Source organism: Wolffia australiana, chromosome 8, assembly GCF_029677425.1.
Source record: "Wolffia australiana isolate 7733 chromosome 8, ASM2967742v1".
In the NCBI taxonomy this organism is placed as follows: domain Eukaryota; kingdom Viridiplantae; phylum Streptophyta; class Magnoliopsida; order Alismatales; family Araceae; genus Wolffia; species Wolffia australiana.
The window spans coordinates 15,540,482-15,559,873 of record NC_135842.1 but is presented as its reverse complement, the minus strand read 5'-3'; the positions used below and the strand labels follow the sequence as shown (position 1 = coordinate 15,559,873).

Below are 19,392 nucleotides of genomic sequence, written 5' to 3'. Positions count from 1 at the left end.
GGCAGGACCTTGCAGTAGTAGGTAATGATCATCGCATTAAATTCATGGTTAATATAAAAAAACCATGCAATTTACAAGATTCGACTTCTCTGGTCTATTACAGGTGTGAACAACTCTTTGACCCAGTAAAAGTTACAAAAAAGGGAAAATGTCAGCAAGGTTTGAAAGAGGAAATAAAGCGCATCGGCAGTTCTTTTCGATGGCTTTCTACGCACAGTAATCAATGGGTCGCCGGTGACCACAGAAATGGGCGGCTGAATAGATAAGGACGTAAGTGTGATCTCATCTATTTCGAAGTCAACGACCCCATGTCCATCGACAGAATAAGTCAAGAAACTTTAGTTTCTGTCGCACTAATGTCGTTTAATTTTTTGTTTCTGCGCTTGTTCAATCTTTTCAGCTCTTCATTTTTCAACGATCTCATCTCCAGAGACAGAAGAACGGGGAAGAAAGCTAAAAGAACATTCTAGCATCCTCTATTTACAGAACCGGTTCTCATCGGTGGGACTATCTACGGCGGCTCCAGGTTTCTTTCTTTCTTCATCTTCTCAATGAATTGCTCGATTCTTCTGTTCAACTCAACGATTTCCTCGTCTAATTGCATCTTCTTCTCATCGATTTCTTCGTCTGCTTCCGTCTGCTTCTCATCGATTTCTTCATGAACCGGTCTTTTCTTCTCGGCATCTTCATGAACTGGTTTTTTCCGCTGTTGCAATTCCTCATCTTCTCTCCTCACCGAGGTTAAGTAACCCATGAACCCCGAATCCAGCAAAACCAGAATGAGAATAGAATTGCAGATGAAGAACATGGTCATGGTGTCCATGGTGTGGAGATTGCTGACATGGGTGACAAAGGGTAGAGAGAGGGGTGGAAGAAAGTAGATGAACAAGAGAGAGAGAGAGATGAAACCCAACATCCGCATGCCCATGGGCTGAGTAAGCTTGAACTCCGCCATGGAATAATACGCTCTTTCTCTCTCTAGGGGAGGAAATCTGATACCCAGCCAGGAAGAGAAGAGCCTCTCTTCTTATACCCAGCCTTGAAATCTCTAAAGACCCAGTCAATGCATATTACGTAGTTGTAGTAATCCATCTTGCAAGAAATTGAAGCACGCGGCGACAACATTGGTTTTCTTTCCCTCTGGACACTGTCAACGATTACACGGCTGTCGGTGTCCCGAGTTGGGTTTATCTTGTCCAAGTATCCGCGTCCGCTTTTATTTTATTCATCATTTATAAAGTCACTTACTTGGCCGATAAGAAGGGATTAAAATAACTATTTTCCGTATTTTTTTATGGGCGTTCAATTTTTATATTAAAGGGAAGACGCGTCCTCATACAATGCGTTGTGTACGGGTTGAAAAGTACAGATATAGTTGGGGGTTGAAAATAGACAAAGACGAAGAAGTACACACAGAAAGTTGTTGAAAGGTTAAGAAACATTCGGCAAGAATAATGTAGAATTGATTGAAAGAATAATATTGGATTTTCCATCACTGTGGATGACAAGAGGATCATAATATGTCGTCCTTCATCTGTGAATTTTTTATAAAAATATTGATTGAGAAATGCTAATCAGAGAATGTGATTGATATATAGATGATTAGTCTAGGGTTTCCCATCAGTGCGGATGACGAGAGGACGATAATGAGCCGTTCTTCATCTGAGAATTGTTGATGGATGACGACGGCGACTCGTTAAGATGAAGATGACAAACTTGTCATCATCGGGGAATTCAAGTATAAGCAGATTTAGAGTAGACATAGATCAGAGAATAAAATTGAGAGAGTCAATTAGGAAGATTTTCTTCATTGCCGGGCGGGCTTATAAACGACTACCGAGACATACTTGGACAAGAATCGGTGGGTCACGCCGAGGGCAACCAATGGAAGGTCGTCCTTGTTCTTATGGATGTAGAGATGGTTAAGCACCACCCTTAGGGGCCGTTGAGAGGAGCTGTCAACAAAGGATTGGTTGTTGAGCAGTGTCACAAGGAGATGAGGGGGAACCAAAGGCGGCGCCTTGGAGAAATCCTCGGAGCCCAGAGGCCAGCTGTTGTAGCTGGACTCCGGTGACGAGGGCGGTTCGAAGGCGGCGCTGTTCTCAATGTCTTCTGAATCCCCTTCCTGCCATGGCCGATTCGCCGTGTTAAGCCAGTTTCTCTGATGTTCATAATCATCATAATGATAATCATCATCTTTTGTGTTTGCCATCAACTTTCATTAGATTCGTCAAACAATGCTTAGGAAGATGGGATGGAACAAAAAGACAAGTATCAAAAGCTACTATACACAATCTAGACATTGCCATGATAAAGCCAGTTAAAGTCCTCTTCATATTCCGACTACGAGTCATTATCATCTTTGGTTTTCTGTTCATCATCATTATCATAGTGATTAGGCTTGTTGGACGAATGAGGGATGACGTTTTTGGACGGACAGAATGGGACTGAACGGACTTCGGTTCAGCCGTCCGTCCCCAGCATTTAAGTTTGTCTGTTTCGTCATCTGTCCGTGTTTCGTGAACGTCACAACTCCTGCATCAGTCCGGTTCCATCATTTGTCCGTTATAGAAACCAGTAACTGGTGACATATGGATGGATGATGCAGTAGACTGAGAGGGCGGGGGAAGAAAGAGAGAGAGAGAGAGGGAGGGAGGGAGTGATAGAGAGAGAGGGGGAGAGGAAGAGGTAGAGAGAGAGAGAGAAAGAGGGAGAGGAAGCGATCGAGAGAGAGAGAGAGAAGGAATGATCCAGAGAGAGAGAGAGAGGGAGACAGAACAATCCGGAGAGAGAGGGAGAGGGAAACGGACCGATCCAGATAGAGAGATAGGGAGAGGGAGATGGAGCGATTGAGAGAGAGGGGAGGGAGACGGAGTGATCGAGAGAGGAGAGAGAGAGAGAGGGAGAGGGAGAGGGAGATGGAGCGATAGAGAGAGAGAGGGAGAGAGAGAGGGAGCGATAGAGAGAGAGAGAGAGGGAGAGGGAGACAGACCGATCCAGAGAGAGAGATAGGTAGAGGGAGATAGAGCCATTGAGAGAGAGAGGGAAAGGGGGCGGAAGACGGAGTGATCGAGAGAGAGAGAGGGAGAGGGGGAGGGAGTCATCAAGAGAAAGGGAGAGGAAGAGGAAGTCATTGTGAGACAGAGAGAGAGAGAGACGGAGAGGGAGTCATCAAGAGAGAGAGGGGGGGAGGGAGAGGGAGAGGTAGTCATCGAGAGAGATAGAGGAAGCCATTGAAAGAGAGAGAGAGGGAGAGGGAGTCATCGAGAGAGAGGTAGAGGAAGCCATTGATAGAGAGAGGGAGAGAGAGAGAGAGAGAGTCATCAAGAGAGAGGTAGAGGAAGCCATTGATAGAGAGAGGAAGAGGGAGAGGGAGTCATAGAGAGAGAGAGAGGGAGAGAGAGAGGTAGAGGAAGCCATTGATAGAGAGAGAGAGGAAGAGGGAGGGAGTAATCGAGAGAGAGAGGGAGAGGGAGCGGGAGCGATCGAGAGAGAGGGAGAGGGAGAGGGAGAGGGAGCGATCGAGAGAGAGGGAGAGGGAGAGGGAGAGGGAGTCATTGAGAGAGAGAGGGAGAGGAAGCCATTTATAGAGAGAGGGGGAGTCATCAAGAGAGAGAGAGAGGGTGCAATCAAGAGAGAGAGAGAGAGCGATCAAGAGAGAGAGAGGGAGCGATCAAGTGAGTGAGAGGGAGCGATCAAGAGAGAGAGAGGGAGAAATCGAGAGAGAGAGAGAGGAGCGATCAAGAGAGAGAGAGAGGGATCGATCAAGAGAGAGAGAGAGGGTGCGATCAAGAGAGAGAGAGAGGGTGCGATTAAGAGAGAGAGAGGGAGCGATCAAGAGAGAGAGAGGGAGCGAGCAAGAGAGAGAGAGGGAGCGATCAAGAGAGGGAGAGGGAGCAATCGAAGGAGCATCAAGAGAGAGAGAGGGAGCAATCAAGAGAGAGAAAGAGGGCGCGATCAAATGAGAGAGAGAGGGTCCGATCAAATGAGAAAGAGAGGGTCCGATCGAGAGAGAGAGAGAGGGAGCGATCAAGAGAGAGAGAGAGAGCGATCAAGAGAGAGAGAGAGAGCAATCGAGAGAGAGAGGGAGCGAGCAAGAGAGAGAGAGAGAGCGATCAAGAGAGAGAGAGAGAGAGCAATCGAGAGAGAGAGGGAGCGATCAAGAGAGAGAGAGAGAGAGAGGGAGTGATCAAGAGAGAGAGAGAGAGGGAGCGATCAAGAGAGAGAGAGGGAGCGGTCAAGAGAGAGGGAGAGGGAGAGGGAGCCATCGAGAGAGAGAAAGAGGGAGAGGGAGAGGGAGAGGAAGCCATTGATAGAGAGAGGGAGTCATCAAGAGAGAGAGAGAGGGAGAGGGAGATTGAGAGGGAGCGATCAAGAGAGAGAGAGGAAGAGAAAGCGATAAAGAGAGAGAGAGGCAGCGATCAAGAGAGAGAGAGGGAGCGATCAAGAGAGAGAGAGCAATCAAGTGAGAGAGAGGGAGCGATCAAGAGAGAGAGAGAGGGAGCAATCGAGAGAGAGAGAGAGAAGGAGCGATCAAGAGAGAGAGAGAGGGAGCAATCAAGAGAGAGAAAGAGGGAGCGATCAAGTGGGAGAGAGGGAGCGATCAAGAGAGAGAGAGGGAGCAGTCGAGAGAGAGAGAGGGTTCGATCAAGAGAGAGAGAGAGAGGGAGCGATCAAGAGAGAGAGAGAGGGAGCGATCGAGAGAGAGAGGGAGTGATCAAGAGAGAGAGAGGGAGGGAGCGATCGAGAGAGAGAGAGGGAGTGATCAAGGGAGAAAGAGGGAGCGATCAAGAGAGAGAGAGAGGAGCAATCAAGAGAGAGAGAGAGGAGCGATCAAGAGAGAGAGCGAGGAGCGATCAAGAGAGAGAGAGGGAGCAATCAAGAGAGAGAGAGAGAGGGAGCGATCAAGAGAGAGAGAGAGAGCGATCAAGAGAGAGAGAGATCAAGAGAGAGAAAGGGAGCAATCAAGAGAAAGAGAGGGGAGAGCGATTAAGAGAGAGAGAGGGAGCGATCAATAGAGAGAGAGAGAGAGAGAGAGAGAGAGTCATGGATATTTCTTTACTAGTCCGTGAGCCATAAATGTCATCAGTCATACACATCATCCATTTCGTCATTTCTGTCATCAGTCATCCGTCACAGACGACGGATGATTGAATACACTTCGTTCAGTCATCCGTATGTCGCTCCGCACGATGACGGATGACGTTTTCTGGACAGACAGATGATGGACCATCATCTGTCCAACAAGCCCAATAATGATCACCAGTGGCTCATGAGATGATAGGATTTGACAAACATAATCCAGTTGAAGTCCTCTTCCTAATCACCATCATTGGTTTTGTGGTCATCATCATTTCTATGAAGAAACTGGATTTTCCAAGATGAATCCAGTTGAACTTCTCTTCACATGCCTATTGCTACTGATATCATCATGACCATCGTTGTCATTATGATCATCATCCGGTTTCTGAAGCCGTAACAATGAGTTTTCTAGAAAGTCGACCAAGAAAATGGATGGATGAGTAACGGAGTAGCACCAGAAGATCCAAAACTGGATAAGGACATGACCCACAAAAAATCCATCGCAACTCATCATCGTCATCCGCCTTTTCATGGTCTTCATCAATACCTCATCATCATCTTCTTTTGGAAATTAGGAAGAAAAGGGATGAAGCAAGGTGAAGTACTACTACCTCCTCTACTAATTAAACATGTATCATTCGGGTACTTTACCCATCACATTTTTTATGATATGATGACTAACAAAACGGGGATTATGGTGATGATGATGGGTATTTCATCTGTATTTATACTGGGGGAAATCCCTAATAAGTATGGGATGTTCCGCTCCTTCACCTTGCTTCATCCAACCGTTTTATTTCTCACTTTCAAGTGCCTGATGATGGCGAGAGTGGTGATGATGATCATGAAAAGAAGGATGACGACAGTGGTGATGAATTTTCAGCAAAATGAGAAAGTCGAAATTAATGGATGAAGGAAAATGAATCAGTCAATCAACATTATTCTCCTCTTCCTCATCATCATCATCCTCATTTTCTGTCATCATCTTCATCATCATTATCCAGATCCTAGAAGCATAATGATGAGTTTTCAAGAAAGTAACAGAGAAAATATGCAGGAGGAGAGATGATACCAGGATATCCAAGACATTGCATTCGTAGCCCATTTCGTCACAAACACGCGGCAACTCTGTTGAGCATCTCTGCTCCCCGTCAACAACAAATTTGTAGTGGTACACACCGCAAGGCAGGACCTTCATGATACTGAAGTCCTCCCCCCATCTCTGCAATGGTTCCCTGACATCAGCGGAAAGCATCATCAAACAAGAATGAAGACAGTAAATTGCGGTTATTGAAGCAATAGTAGTAGGATAAAATTCTCACTGGGTCTGCCAATCATCCCAAGATCCAACAACGGCTACTTCATGGCCACCAGAACTCCAGCTGATGAGGGTAGGGATGGCATGGCCAGCTATCATGTCCAGCTCAGCTGACCAAATCATGGGCTCTTGACTTATGCAACTGGCTGCATCATTTTCATGTAACAAAGGAGAGATAGGTGCCTGGGAAAGTTTGAGAACCATTAGAATCTGATTTGCACGTGATAAAGATCTTGATGTAGCTCTCAAAAGATCATGATTCTTAGAAGAAATAAAACAAAATTTGGATGACAGATTGAACCTGTTGAAAGAGTACATCAAACAATGACAATACAGACCGTATATATAGTGCAGGGATGCAAACGGGACGATTTTTTCGTCCCGGGACGAAAAAATTGTCCCGCCCGAGGATAAGGACGAATTTCGGGATGAAAATTTGTCCCGGCGACCACCAGAAGGGACGGTTTTCATCACGTGGGACGAAAAAACCGTCCGTCCGGAGGTCTCGGATGATGGACGGACGAATCTGGATGGAAAACCGCCAGATTCACATCCGACGGTTGAGATGTTGCTACGTGGCTTCGCAATGACAATTTGCATCAAAGTCCATGTATTTTTACGTGCGTGCAAATGTACGCCACTCAGAAATAATTGTAGATATGTCCATTTGCGTTCTATCTCCTCAGTAATTCCCTAAGAAACTTGAAAAAATCCATATTAATATATTAAAAAAATTAGATGGAAAATTTTTGTCCGGGACAAATTTCGGGACAAAAATTTGTCCCGGGAGAACTTGACAGGACGAAAAAACAGTCCCGAGATTATTGGACGGGACGGTTATCTTGTCGGTGGACGAAAAACCGTCCTGTCCTTCGTCCCTGAGCTAACATCGGACGTAGGACGGGACGAAATTCGTCCCGACCCGTCCTTCGTCCACGTCTGGGACGACCCGGAACTATAACTGTATTAGCACCTGTACACTGTCTAAGGAAGATCTCCCGCACCAACTCAGCTCTCCATAGTGAGCATCTCCTCTATACAGGACTTCTGCGACCATTATGTGAAAAGCCCAATGCTCTACAAACTGAGCTGTACACGCAACTTTGAATTACGGGTTACGGATGGCAGTGGAAAAGAAAAGGTATTTTACTACCTTTTCTTCTCATCATATGACACGGGCACGGCTCTGCATGAGGCTCTTACAGCAGAGCAAGTCTGGTCATCATTCCCGAATAAAAAAGAGAACAATTCAGTAGTTCTCACAAAGAATTCCCCATACATTTATTTCTAGCTACTTATGAATCCAATTTCCAACTGTAGGGCCCAAGTTTTAGGATCAGTTTGACTATTTTTTCATTCAATTGAATGGTAGAAGCAAAATTTTTCATTCCTTTCAATTTGTATTTCAAAAAAGCAAGATATTTCACCGAAATTGGAATCACAAGACATTTCGTGTGATCTCGGAAATTGGTTTCAATGGAAACCATGCACATATTTAATGTTGGTTAATGTAGTTCAAGAAAAACCAAGAATCCAATTTCCAACAGCAGGACCCAAGTTTTAGGATCAGTTTGACTGTCTTTTCATTCAATTGAATGGTACAAGCAAAAATTTTCATTATTTTTCCATTATTATTTAAAAAAATCAAGATCTTTCACCGAAATTGGAATCACACGACATTTCGTGTGTTCTCGGAAATTGAGTTCAATGGAAACTATGCACATATGTTATGTAGGTTAATGTAGTTGAAAAAAAATTTATGCATTTAATATCAACATTTACTGAAAATGACAGTAGGGTACAAATCCTGATTCAATGAAACATTTTTTGAAAAAATATTTCCCATTAAAACTAGAATAAGACGTAGAAACAGAACAATTTATGTACGTTCAACGCAAAGAACAACCGGCTGGAAAAAAAGGAAAAAACGAAAAACTATAAAAACACAAATATAGAAGATGATCTAGAAAGAGAAGGCACAAACCTGAGGAGCGAAGAACAGAGGAGAGAGAAGTGGGCCGCCGGGGCTTGGCGGCGGGCTCTGGCCCACTAAGTCCGGCGGCGGCCCACATCCCTCGTCTTCATCAGATGCTCCGCTATCCCTCTCTCCTCTCACGCTGCTACCATTACCCATCCTAGAGAAGCGCCTGAAACCCTAGAGAGAGAGAGGAAGAGTTTTAGAGAGAGAGATAGACAGAGTTTAAGAGAGTGGGAGATCTCAACGACAGACTCCCAGGTGAGTGGAGTTAAGTCTCTGACGATTTTCGACTCCACTCCTTGAGTGGCAGATTATTTATTTGATGGAATGCTTCTGTGGAACAGAAATTGAAATCTCTCTCAGGGTTAATTGAACTATTCCAAAGAAATAAGGTATGAGTTTGGGGAAAGAGAATTATAAATCACCCATTATTAAGATAATGATGTATCTTTTTTATAATGTATATTTTGAAATGGATTCCGATTGCACCAACCGAACCTTGACGAGTCTGACCAAGACAATGTTATTGAGTTGGGCATGTGATGGTACTGAATGAACCAAACTGCCTGAGACAGACATGATGGGCGTCCCCGGCTTGGCCGACCGAAAGAATAGTGACGACTTGATTGACGTCACAGGCCCATGTGATGGGTCCGTTGTGACTGACGTGAAGTGACCGAACTGCTGAAGCGATATGATGTCACTAACATTGCCATGACCAACTGATATGATGTCACACACGACTCTGACCAACCACACAACCATCGTCATAAACCAGGTAACAACATGATCAACGTTATCAGCCAACTAAGATGATGTAACCGACGTCACATATCAACTATCTGACCAACTGTGATGACCAAGCGAGATGATGTGACCAGCATCATTGACTTATGATGTGACAGGCTGTGATGAAATCACCCATCTCACCGACCGTCAACATATTGGTCACATCACCTGCCAACCAACAACATCACCACTTAAGAAGATGTCACTAACGTTGTAACAAACAAAATGATGTCCAAGACCAAATAGCTGTCACCAACATCATTGATGGTTGGTGTGCAAGCTTACAGACTTCCCTAATGTCACATGTTGATGATGTCACCATCGTAAGCTATGGGCGATGTCACTGTCTAAGATGATGTCGTTGATATTGAGACGATGTTGTTGATGTCATATATTGAGACGATGTCGTCGATGTCACCCATTGAGATGGCATGACCAACATCTCTAACAGAATACTTGACCAAGTGAGAGGACGTGCCTGATGTTGCCTATCAACGATGTCACTACTGTTACCAATGGATGATATCACCTTTTGAGATGATGTTGGTGACATCATCAACAAAGACAATGTGACCAACACTGCAGACAGATGATGTGATCAAGTGAGATGATGTCATTGACATCACTAGATGAGCCAACATGACCAACATTCTGCATCGACCATGTTGTTGAGTGAGAGGACTTCCCTGATGTCCCCTAGGGTGATGTCAAGGACACCGAAGATGGATAACATCACCATTTGAGATGATGTGTCCAACATCACCGACAAAAGACCTGATCGAGCGAGAGGACGTCCCTAGTGTAAATAATGGTCTATGTGACTATCTGAGATGATGGTCACTACTGTCCCCTAACATCATGGAACAACAACATCACCGATGTCACCTACCAACTAACGACATGACCGACTAGTGATTTGACCAACTAAGTAACTGCATTGACTAAGATGACGACAGCAAAATGCATTTAAAGTAGCCAATCAATTGATAAAAGTTTGATGTGGGAAAAGCAGTTGGATGTGTAACTTAATTAGGACAATGTGTTTTTGGTGCCTTCGATCTCCGAGTTTAAAAGTAAACCCAATCATCACACTTGCTCATCTATGCTCTTCCCTAACTTCACTACAAAATCCAGTGCATGGTGATCAGTTCTAATTTTGACAGATTGTAAAAAAGTTTTCCTTCAGATAAAAAAAATTAAACCTTACACTATAAAACTTTAATGTCATTGGTCCCATGTACTTCGTCATCCCCTGTCAAACTACTGTAAGTCTATGAATCTGTAAAGTAAAATTGAATTATCAGTTTGGAAAGAAATGATCAAATGAATGGTACCAAAAAATGGCTTGAGGGTCTTTACTATGATAACGATAACTCATTGTCCCATAAATTTTCATCAGTGGTAATACTCTGCTTATGCCACTTGGTTTTGTATGGCCACAATCAGCACCTCACAGTTGTCAATAGCTCAGTAATTTTTCATTGAGATTATGTCTGTTTTGCTTGACAATGGCCCTCCTAGTAGAGTACATTATCTCTATTGGGATGCATTTTGGAAAAAAACTAATAAGAAACTCTTTGGTGATTTTTTCTAGTCAAGAGAATTTTCGTTCCTTAGCTACCATCCCCCATGAGATTGCATTTTATATAGAATCAATGAAGCAGAAATGTAGTGATCCAACTCATTTGTAGAGACTATTGACCCATGTTCTGAATCATGCATTATGTAGAGCTTGAAAACTTGGAAAAAAGTCAATAAAGTCATGTGGTGTCCATAATGTGGTCATGCTTTTGAAATACCAAATTGAGAGATAGTGTCAGCTTCTCATTTTGCCATTGTTTGAACAACATGACACATTATTTAAGACCATAGAGAGTAGTAGCAGGCCCATAGATGCCAATTTTGTATAATGATACATCATAGGTGCGATAACACTGTAATATTGCACTTTAGTAGTGAAGTATATGATAATCTCAAGAGTAGGGGTCCAATTACGTCATCGAGAAATTTAGTTTAATCAATAAAATTTATAAACCTATACTCATAGAATAATAAGTTAGAAAATGACAAGTAAGGGTCATCTCCACAAGGAACAGATGTTAGGGAAGAAACTCTCTCGATGGGATGAACTTAAGAAGATGAGAAGAGTTACATTTAGTGTATGAGCTAGTGAATGTGTAGTGATAGTGATAATAATATGGAGGTAGGAGGAATTTAAGAAGAAAGATGAATAGCATGTTAATACTAGTAGTAAAAGGAAGAGTAAGATGAGTGGGTGAAGGTAAACGTGAGATGGGGTTGTGAGACGATATGGGAGTGAACGATAATATGAGAGATGGATAATAAGAATTTTATTAATTAGGGTTTATGCTAAATGAAGATGGAGAAACAAGACAGATCATGATGGCAGCAGTATAGTGACGTAAACGCGAGTGGATGTGGTGATGGAGATAATGAGAATGAGGTAGAATGATGGTAGAAATGAGAGAAATAGTGATATGTGTTTGCTTCAATGGGAAGGAAAGAGGTATTTGACAAGATCGTCATGGTGTAGGGTGCACGTGAAATGAAGGTTAAGGAGAGGATGGATAATGAAGATGATGGGTGCAAATGGATGTGGATGAGTGATAATAATGGATGGAGATGATGGATGATGAAGATAGTTAACTACCTAAGTTTGCTTAAAGGTTAACCCTAGATCCTATATCCGCTGGGATCAAGGCATATTCCTTCTGTAGATCAACCTCCCGAGTTCTCTATTGAACATCTCCAAGCACTAGAGACACCACACAACACTTGATGGATCTTCAAAACTTCTCTTTCTTTCAATCTGCCTCTCTAGGAGGAAGTGAGCTTAAAGATGTTTTTACAAATATTGAGGGCTTAATTTATAGACATATGGATGGATAGAGGACAGAAAGACAAATCTGCCCTTAAAATTTTGGCTCAATCTGAGTTCTGGATAATCGAATATCAATCCTGGAAGTTCGATGATTCCTAGCTGTTGATTTGATTCAGATATTTCTCTCTCCTCATCCTCGTCAGTGCTGTCACGTCATTTGGTTAGAGTTTTGCCTCATCCTAGCATTTAATGTGATCATTGGCTGAGATTCTTCCTAGTCATCTGTGACTGACAGCTCTCGTCGCGCAATGTGGCAGAGGAAAAAGACAAAAAGAGAATAATAATAGCATGTTACTTAAATAATAAAAGACTATTGTTGCAACTAACGTGGTGGCACGTCATGTGTGAATGAGGGTATGACACATGTATGCCATGTGTACATGTGACACCATGTGTTGCGTGACATGTTGACGCCTGCTGTAATAGTTGACTGGTCAACTGAAATACAAATCAAACCCTAAAAGTCACGCCTCGTACATCGTGCAACATTTATTACCAAAAAAGCGCTCCTATTCTTTGATTTGTCCACATCGCCCTGCACTAGTAAAAAGAGAAAAAGTAGGTTCATTATAATTAAATCCATTATGGCATTGCTAATCGCGATGCCATAACAGTTTAGTATAATGATTGGGTGATACAAATCATTAAACCGAGTTTAATGATTGGCGGTCATCAATTATTATTTCTAACTATGATTTTTCGTCGTGGACAAATCAAACAGCGACATGTGGTGTCGTGAAATTAGGGCCCTAAAACATATTATAAAATTCATATTTAGTAAAATAAAGGCTAAAAAATGTAAATAAATATATATTTTGACTTAGAAAAATCATATCTTTACAAATTGAATGTCAAAAAATTCCAGGAAAATCATATTCTAACTCAAAACTTATGTTCTTTCAGAACTTGAGGTCAGAAAAATCTCCAATAATATAAAAATGTAGAAATTTCATGATATCATTTTAAAAACAAATTTAATCATTTTAAGCTTGATAACATGCACACATAGTTAATGTAATGCAAATAAACATGAATATATGGCCGGATTAAGCTACTAAAAATGTATGTTATCAGTATACTTGGACAAATGTTTTTCCACTAGATTGATTTTGGCCAAGAGAAAAAGACATGCCTATACTGTCAAGCTCCCACTACAGTTATCAGAGTACAAAAATGATCTCCCTAGGAGGACGTTCAACAACATCACATTAGTACGAACGGTAGGAGTTGTCGAACATTGTTGTCATGGTGGATGAGTTAGTAGCCTCTACAAATGGCTTTAGTATTTTATGAACTCGGTCACCAAGTCCTGATCAATAATGTGGAGTTTTCAAGTTGAGGATTGAGGATCGATATGGTAAACAAGGATTATCTCTTTTCTGACTCTAATTCCAACATCGCCTATAGTATTTAATCTTGTTGGCATGTCAAGGGGCAGTTTGTTCCAATTTGGAAGGCCAAGTGTTCTGCATATCTTTTGATATTTTTTGGATCTGTTAGTTGACCACAAATCATGGTTATCAGATCTCTAACTCGTGACATGGCCAGCCCGAGAGAGAAAGATATGCTATTTGTACCAAATCACTCTCTTGAGTCATCTTAGGATCATCATCTTGTCTTGACAAATGTTCTAAAATCTGAAGAAGTCAATACTTCATCAAGAATATAAATAATGAAACAAAGAACTAATCACCATTCTGTAAGGCATGAATCCAAGAGCAGAAGCAAGGAGCAACATGATGAGCAAAAAAGAAGTCAATGAAGATTAAGATGAATCTGAAGATTCAGGCACAAATATATGAGCAGAAACGAAGGAGAGAAGAATGCCAGGAAGTCAATTCAGATGAAGATTCATCAATAGAAGGAAAATAAAAGTGCTTGCGAGAATAGAGCATCGGTGCTCTGCCTTCATTCTACTATGCTACCAGTTAAGAAGTAACTAAGCTCGACGGTGAAACTTTAGGAGCGGGCCTTTCCCTACATATAAGAACCGTTGTTTCCTGATAAGGTATAACCTTAGCTCCCCGAGGTTGCTTCGTACCACTGATAGACTACTTAAGATTCGATTCTAAAGGAGCTACTTAGTTTCGTTTGTCATTGCCTATCAACATTAGACTACTAGGTTATTAAAGTGGGCCCAGGTAGGTGTGAAGAATGGTTTCAAATTCTATTAGTTTCTAGTACAATATTTTAATTGTTTCTCCATTGCACAAACGAATGACAGTTATAAATACAATGACCTGTAACACAAAAAAGTTAATTATATGCCTGAAGATATTACATACATATTGATCCTTCATATATTTTATCATGCTCTTAAATTCTTTGAGAACCAACATGATGACCTTGCTAATTTCTCCCCATAACGTCCATTGGCTAGTTTACCAATGGACAACAGATAGTTCTCCAACATCCATTCAAGATCAATCCAATGTACATTGATGGCTAAAAGTTTAATATCTTTCTCCGATGTCCATGCATCCATGGTTAGAGAGAGATTGCCAACATGGGTGAGTTCCTTGTCAAACTGTTTTTCACTATATGCTGCTCCAAATGCCTCTTCGTTGCTCTAAAGCTCGGATATGCATGTCAAACTGTGTGCAAAACTGAGATCAGCCGAAAAAATGCTCATTATCTGCTAGACTCCATGGAAGATTATGAATGCAGATGAACTGTCCAAGCTCCATTTTAGTAGCTTCAGGGATATTCACATTCCACTAGGGGTTTATCTAGATGTGTGGGCCAGCCATAGTAGGTAAGACGCTGAAGCTGTTGGTACAACTTTTCGTGTATGCTCTGTTTGTTCCTATTGGTGATCTCTTTGCTCTAGGGTGTGACCTTACAAAAAACCTTGCATACATACGTATAGGTCAACTCATCCTGAATTATTGGATTACCTTAAACCTCAGCACATACTGCCTTCTTGAAACTGTCAACCACTCGACCGTTAGATCAATTGCCATGCATGGCGTACCAAAAGATGGTGATTCACCATTTCTCTCATCACCCGCATGTTCACCATCATGAGGCAAAACACCAGTGATGGGGGACCATCCAAACGACAAGGCAACTGTTTGTGAACAACCACGGAACGAAGCTTGAGCTGACACCAGAAATCCGAGCTTCAAGTACACGACCTAACAATGGGTCAATGTGGGTTGATTTTTATTTTTTCTGTACTTTGTTTTCTCTGAATTGTCAGATGGGCCATTGTGTTTTGGGCCTCGTCTGTTTTCATTTATTTCATATGTACTGTTGGACTTCTAGGGGAAAGTCCTCATCACGGGACATTTTCTCCTAACTCGGCCCACTTGGGCATCCTCCTTACCCTATATAAAGAGAGTTATGCCCAACGAGCAACTTGGAGTTACATTTGAAAGTTGAAATTTGAAGTTTTCTTCATTTGGGCTCCTGCCTTTCTCCCCTTAGGAGTTATCTTTCCAGTTTTCTAGATTAGATCTGGAAAGGAAGCCGCACATCACCACAACCACCAGCTTCACCCAACGTTGAGCAATCATCCCCATCAGAAGAACGACCATCGCCGCCCATTGCAACACTTTCTTGATTGCCATATCAAGAATCTTGGAGTTGTTGGAGCCATTCCAAGAACGCTTCCTTTCTTGGTCGCCTAAAGCCACCACATCGCCCTACTTTTCTGCCAAATGAGCCATCAACCCGCCTTTGCCAACCACAGACGCCAATCTCCATGTGATTTAGTCATCAAGAATCAAGTTCTTGGAGTTTGGCAACGCTGCAAGTCACCACCCGCCCACGCTCTGCAATCTTGGTCGGCCGCCCTGTTGCACCGCCACCCATTGCTGCCCTACACTGCGCCTCTACGGGGCATCTGCCGACCCAGTTTCCTGATCTTGCGACCCACAGAGTCGTGCAACATCTTTGTCCTAATTCCATGCTACTGTGCGCCCGCACTATTGCGCGTCCGCGCACAGCCACGCGTCTGGGCAGCACTGCCGCGCTTGTTGCCAACTAGCATGCCCATACGCCCCTGCACGCACACACTTTCACACCCGCTGCCTGTTTGCGCGCCCATGCGGCCCCATGCGCCTGCGCACTTCTGCGCACCCCAGTACACCCGGGCATGCACGCCCGTCGTATGTTCGCACGCCCCACACCCCCTCTTGCGGCTGCACACCTGTCGTGTGCCTGCACACCACCACTTGCCTGCACCACTACCAATGAACACACCCACCATCTCGTTGTGCCGATTACGCCGTACCCTCACGCCCGTGCCGTTGTCAACCAGCTTCAATGTCGTCATGATTATCTTGTCACAACATCGGCCCATGCCATGGATATCTAATAGGGTTACGACCCATCAGGTTCAATTGTTTCCCTCATATTTAGCAGTATTATTATTTCTTTCATTGTCATCTTTGATTTGCTCTACTGCCTAGAGATTGAAGAAACATGATTAGGACTAGCCACCTCAGTTGTGTAATAGAAATTTTATTCTGGATATCTAATAGGATTACTTTCAGCGAAGGCTGTGGATGCCTTTGGAAACTAGGTGTCTCCCACTTTGTGGGTCGTTGAGTCAAACAATCAGCTCACTGGGAACTTGAATGCTGCCTAGACCTCTCCGTACTGTTATCAGATCGACAATTTATTCAGCGGACATTTCGCGAATCTCATTAGTTTTTTTTCAATGCTTCCACATTCATCCAACTCGTTGCATTCATTTCATCCCAACCGTTGTGTTACATCAACCAGGGCACGGGCTTTCAGATAAGTAGGCACAGAAAAAAATGGAGAAGGGAGATAGAAAGAGTATGAAGAAAGAAGGAAAAAGAGAGAGGGCAGTACATATGAGAAAATAGTGAGTTAATGAGAATGAGAGAGAGATGGAGATATGGAGCACGAGTGAGAGATAAATAGATGAAGATAGAGAGATAAGGAGAGAGATATGGGGAAGCTGGAGAGACAAATATGGATAATCAAAATAGGCATAGAAATAGAATGAGAAAGACAGAAGTTTAAGGGGGAAACTATAAGCTGTAGAGGATACAATATCAAGGGAGATAGGGAAGGATAGAGAGCAACATAGTCACGGAAATGAAAATATAGATAAATAGATAGGAATACAGATAGAAATATAGATGAAGAAAGACAGAAAAAGATTCCAATTGATAGGGTATTTCATATAAAGAAAAAAAGAATAAAGGAGAATGAGAGAGAAATGGAGATGCGAAACTGAGGGAGAAGGTAATAGATATGGGGAAAGGGAGATATTAATACTGATGAAGATAGGGAGGTAAGGAGGTAGAAATGGAGAAACTGGATAGAGGGAGAGATAGAAAAGCTGAAATGAAAAGCTAATTAGGCATAGATGCATAAGAAGAAAATGAGAAATTTATAGTGGGGAACTGTAAATTTATAGAGGAGGAAATAACAAGAGAGTCAGGGAAGGGCAAAGAATGGAAGAGTGAAGTGAATGGGGGAAAAGATAAAAAGAAATAGAGGAATAGATATGGAGAAAGTGATAAAGAAGCAAAAGGGGAGATAAAAAGATAAATGAAGAAAGAAATATACACGGAATGGTGAAAGAGAATCACAAATTGATCCACAACTGGGACTATCTGGGGGTTGATTTAGAGGATGACCTCGTGTGTGATCTGGATTCTACTAAAGCAAAAATGAAGGACAAATACTTCAACTGCAATTATTACAACCAAAAACATAATCATTGAAAAGTAAGTTAGAGTCACATGTCAAGATATAGAAAACCCCAAAGGTGCATACATCATAAATTAATATACCATTACTATATTTGTTTATTGATCTACCATACGACAATCCCCAACCAATTTATTTATCAATCTGTCATTAATATAGACCATATGCAATCCTTACATCCATCCATCCCCAAACCATCTATGACACCATCCACAGATCTGTTGTAAACCAATAATTTGGTGATTATGCTCACTAATGAGGAAAATATTAGGAAGGCATAATGATTCTGAATGTGACTAAATAAAAATTAAAACATACAGTTGATTTCCTTTCACTAGAAAAAATGAAAATGCACCTGATACGCTTACCTAGATTAAACATACAGTAAATTAGAAAAAAATCAGCTTACTTTTCAACGAAGACCTCCTCATCTTAAACCGAATGTTAAATAGAAAATCCAAAATGCAGAAATCAAGAGAACTGGATCATTCAAATCAAATTGGATCGAAGAACTCTATCCAAAAATTGGACCAGTTCAGATAGGATCCAAAACCAATACTTAAATAGACTCCAAATCAAATTTCTGGTGCATAGGGAGGGTTGTATCACAGTTATTGGGTGGTTGGTGTTGGTATTTGGTGTTTTAATTAGAGGCTAGAAAACATTTTTCTCTCCAATAGAAGTGATGATCATTCCAAATCGATCTCTATATATCATGTGTACGTTGTGGGGAACTTGCTGATTGTTTTGAAGCTGTTCACGTGTCTGGACTAGAGAAGTATCCATGCGATCAAGGTGGTCTTGGATCTCCACTTCTTCTTCAAACAATCTTGAATCTCTTGTTGATCTTCTCGCCAAGAAGACTCTTCTTCGATGAATGGAGAATATGAAAAGGAAGAAGTGGGGTGGGGGGAGGATTGGTGGGCGTGAACAACTCTAGCTGGCTTGGGTACCTAAAATGGGTGTCCCTCCCCTATTTATACTTCACTTAATATTTTTTCATAAAAAATATTTTAAGTATAAGCATATCCACAAATGCCCTTATAAGCTTATGCATGTGACCCTTTAGGCCCATGTATTGTTCTAGTTAATAACTTTAGTGGCCCATTGAAAATTTTTAGCCAACCTTATTATGATGGGGACCATATGCCTCTAAAGTCTGGTCTCGCCTAGTTTGAGGAGCCATGGCTGAGGTGAAAGACCCAAACTTCATGTATTCGTCCTAGTTGATGGGCCTCAGAGGTTGATGTTATCTTCGTTCGTGCTTTTTTGACTCTTTTTTGTGTTGACGTCCTTGAATGTGGGCCTATGTCTTTGCAAGTTTGGGCCTATGTGTGTTGGGCCATGTATTTGTGTGTGTGGGGGGGGTCTATGTGGGCCAATGTGTCGGTCTTTCCTCTCTACAGAGGCCCATAGATCTGATAAAAATATATGTGGCCGACAAGCCAATCACACATTCCATATGTCATTCCATGTTCATTAATAAAAAAAATTCATTATAGTGCACGCATGTGACGCTTATAATGAAGTCCATGAATACATGATCTGACTTAGTGAATTATGATGAGATCGTAATATGGAGATGACTAGTCTTTAAGCATGTGTTCTAAATATTCATATTCAAAGGAT

At 42.1% G+C, this 19,392-nt stretch overlaps 1 protein-coding gene across 4 annotated transcripts; it reads right to left on the bottom strand.

Moving 5' to 3' along the window:
• Window positions 1–1,762: 1,762 nt before the first annotated feature.
• Window positions 1,763–8,711, bottom strand: LOC144706797 (SNF1-related protein kinase regulatory subunit beta-2-like). 4 transcript variants are annotated; one of them, XM_078579851.1, is made up of 5 exons: window positions 8,624–8,711; window positions 8,385–8,555; window positions 6,405–6,583; window positions 6,155–6,317; window positions 1,763–2,161 (listed from the first exon to the last, which is right to left on the bottom strand). In XM_078579851.1, the coding sequence occupies exons 2-5, from the start codon at window positions 8,532–8,534 to the stop codon at window positions 1,808–1,810; spliced, it is 846 nt and encodes a 281-aa protein (XP_078435977.1). In that variant the 5' UTR covers window positions 8,535–8,555; window positions 8,624–8,711; the 3' UTR covers window positions 1,763–1,807. The 4 variants fall into 4 exon arrangements, with proteins under 4 accessions (XP_078435977.1, XP_078435978.1, XP_078435976.1 ...); XM_078579852.1 differs by having other exon boundaries at window positions 8,631–8,649; XM_078579850.1 differs by lacking the exon at window positions 8,624–8,711 and having other exon boundaries at window positions 8,385–8,617.
• Between the last annotated feature and the right edge of the window lie 10,681 nt (window positions 8,712–19,392).

What these genes read in the sequence shown, in the direction of transcription:
- LOC144706797 (XM_078579851.1), bottom strand. Translation starts at nt 8,534, where the DNA reads ATGGGTAATGGTAGCAGCGTGAGAGGAGAGAGGGATAGCGGAGCATCT. An exon ending in CTCTGTTCTTCGCTCCTCAG is followed by an intron (nt 6,584 to 8,384) that starts GTTTGTGCCTTC and finishes AAACTTTCCCAG; the next exon opens with GCACCTATCTCTCCTTTGTT. An exon ending in TGGGATGATTGGCAGACCCA is followed by an intron (nt 6,318 to 6,404) that starts GTGAGAATTTTA and finishes CGCTGATGTCAG; the next exon opens with GGAACCATTGCAGAGATGGG.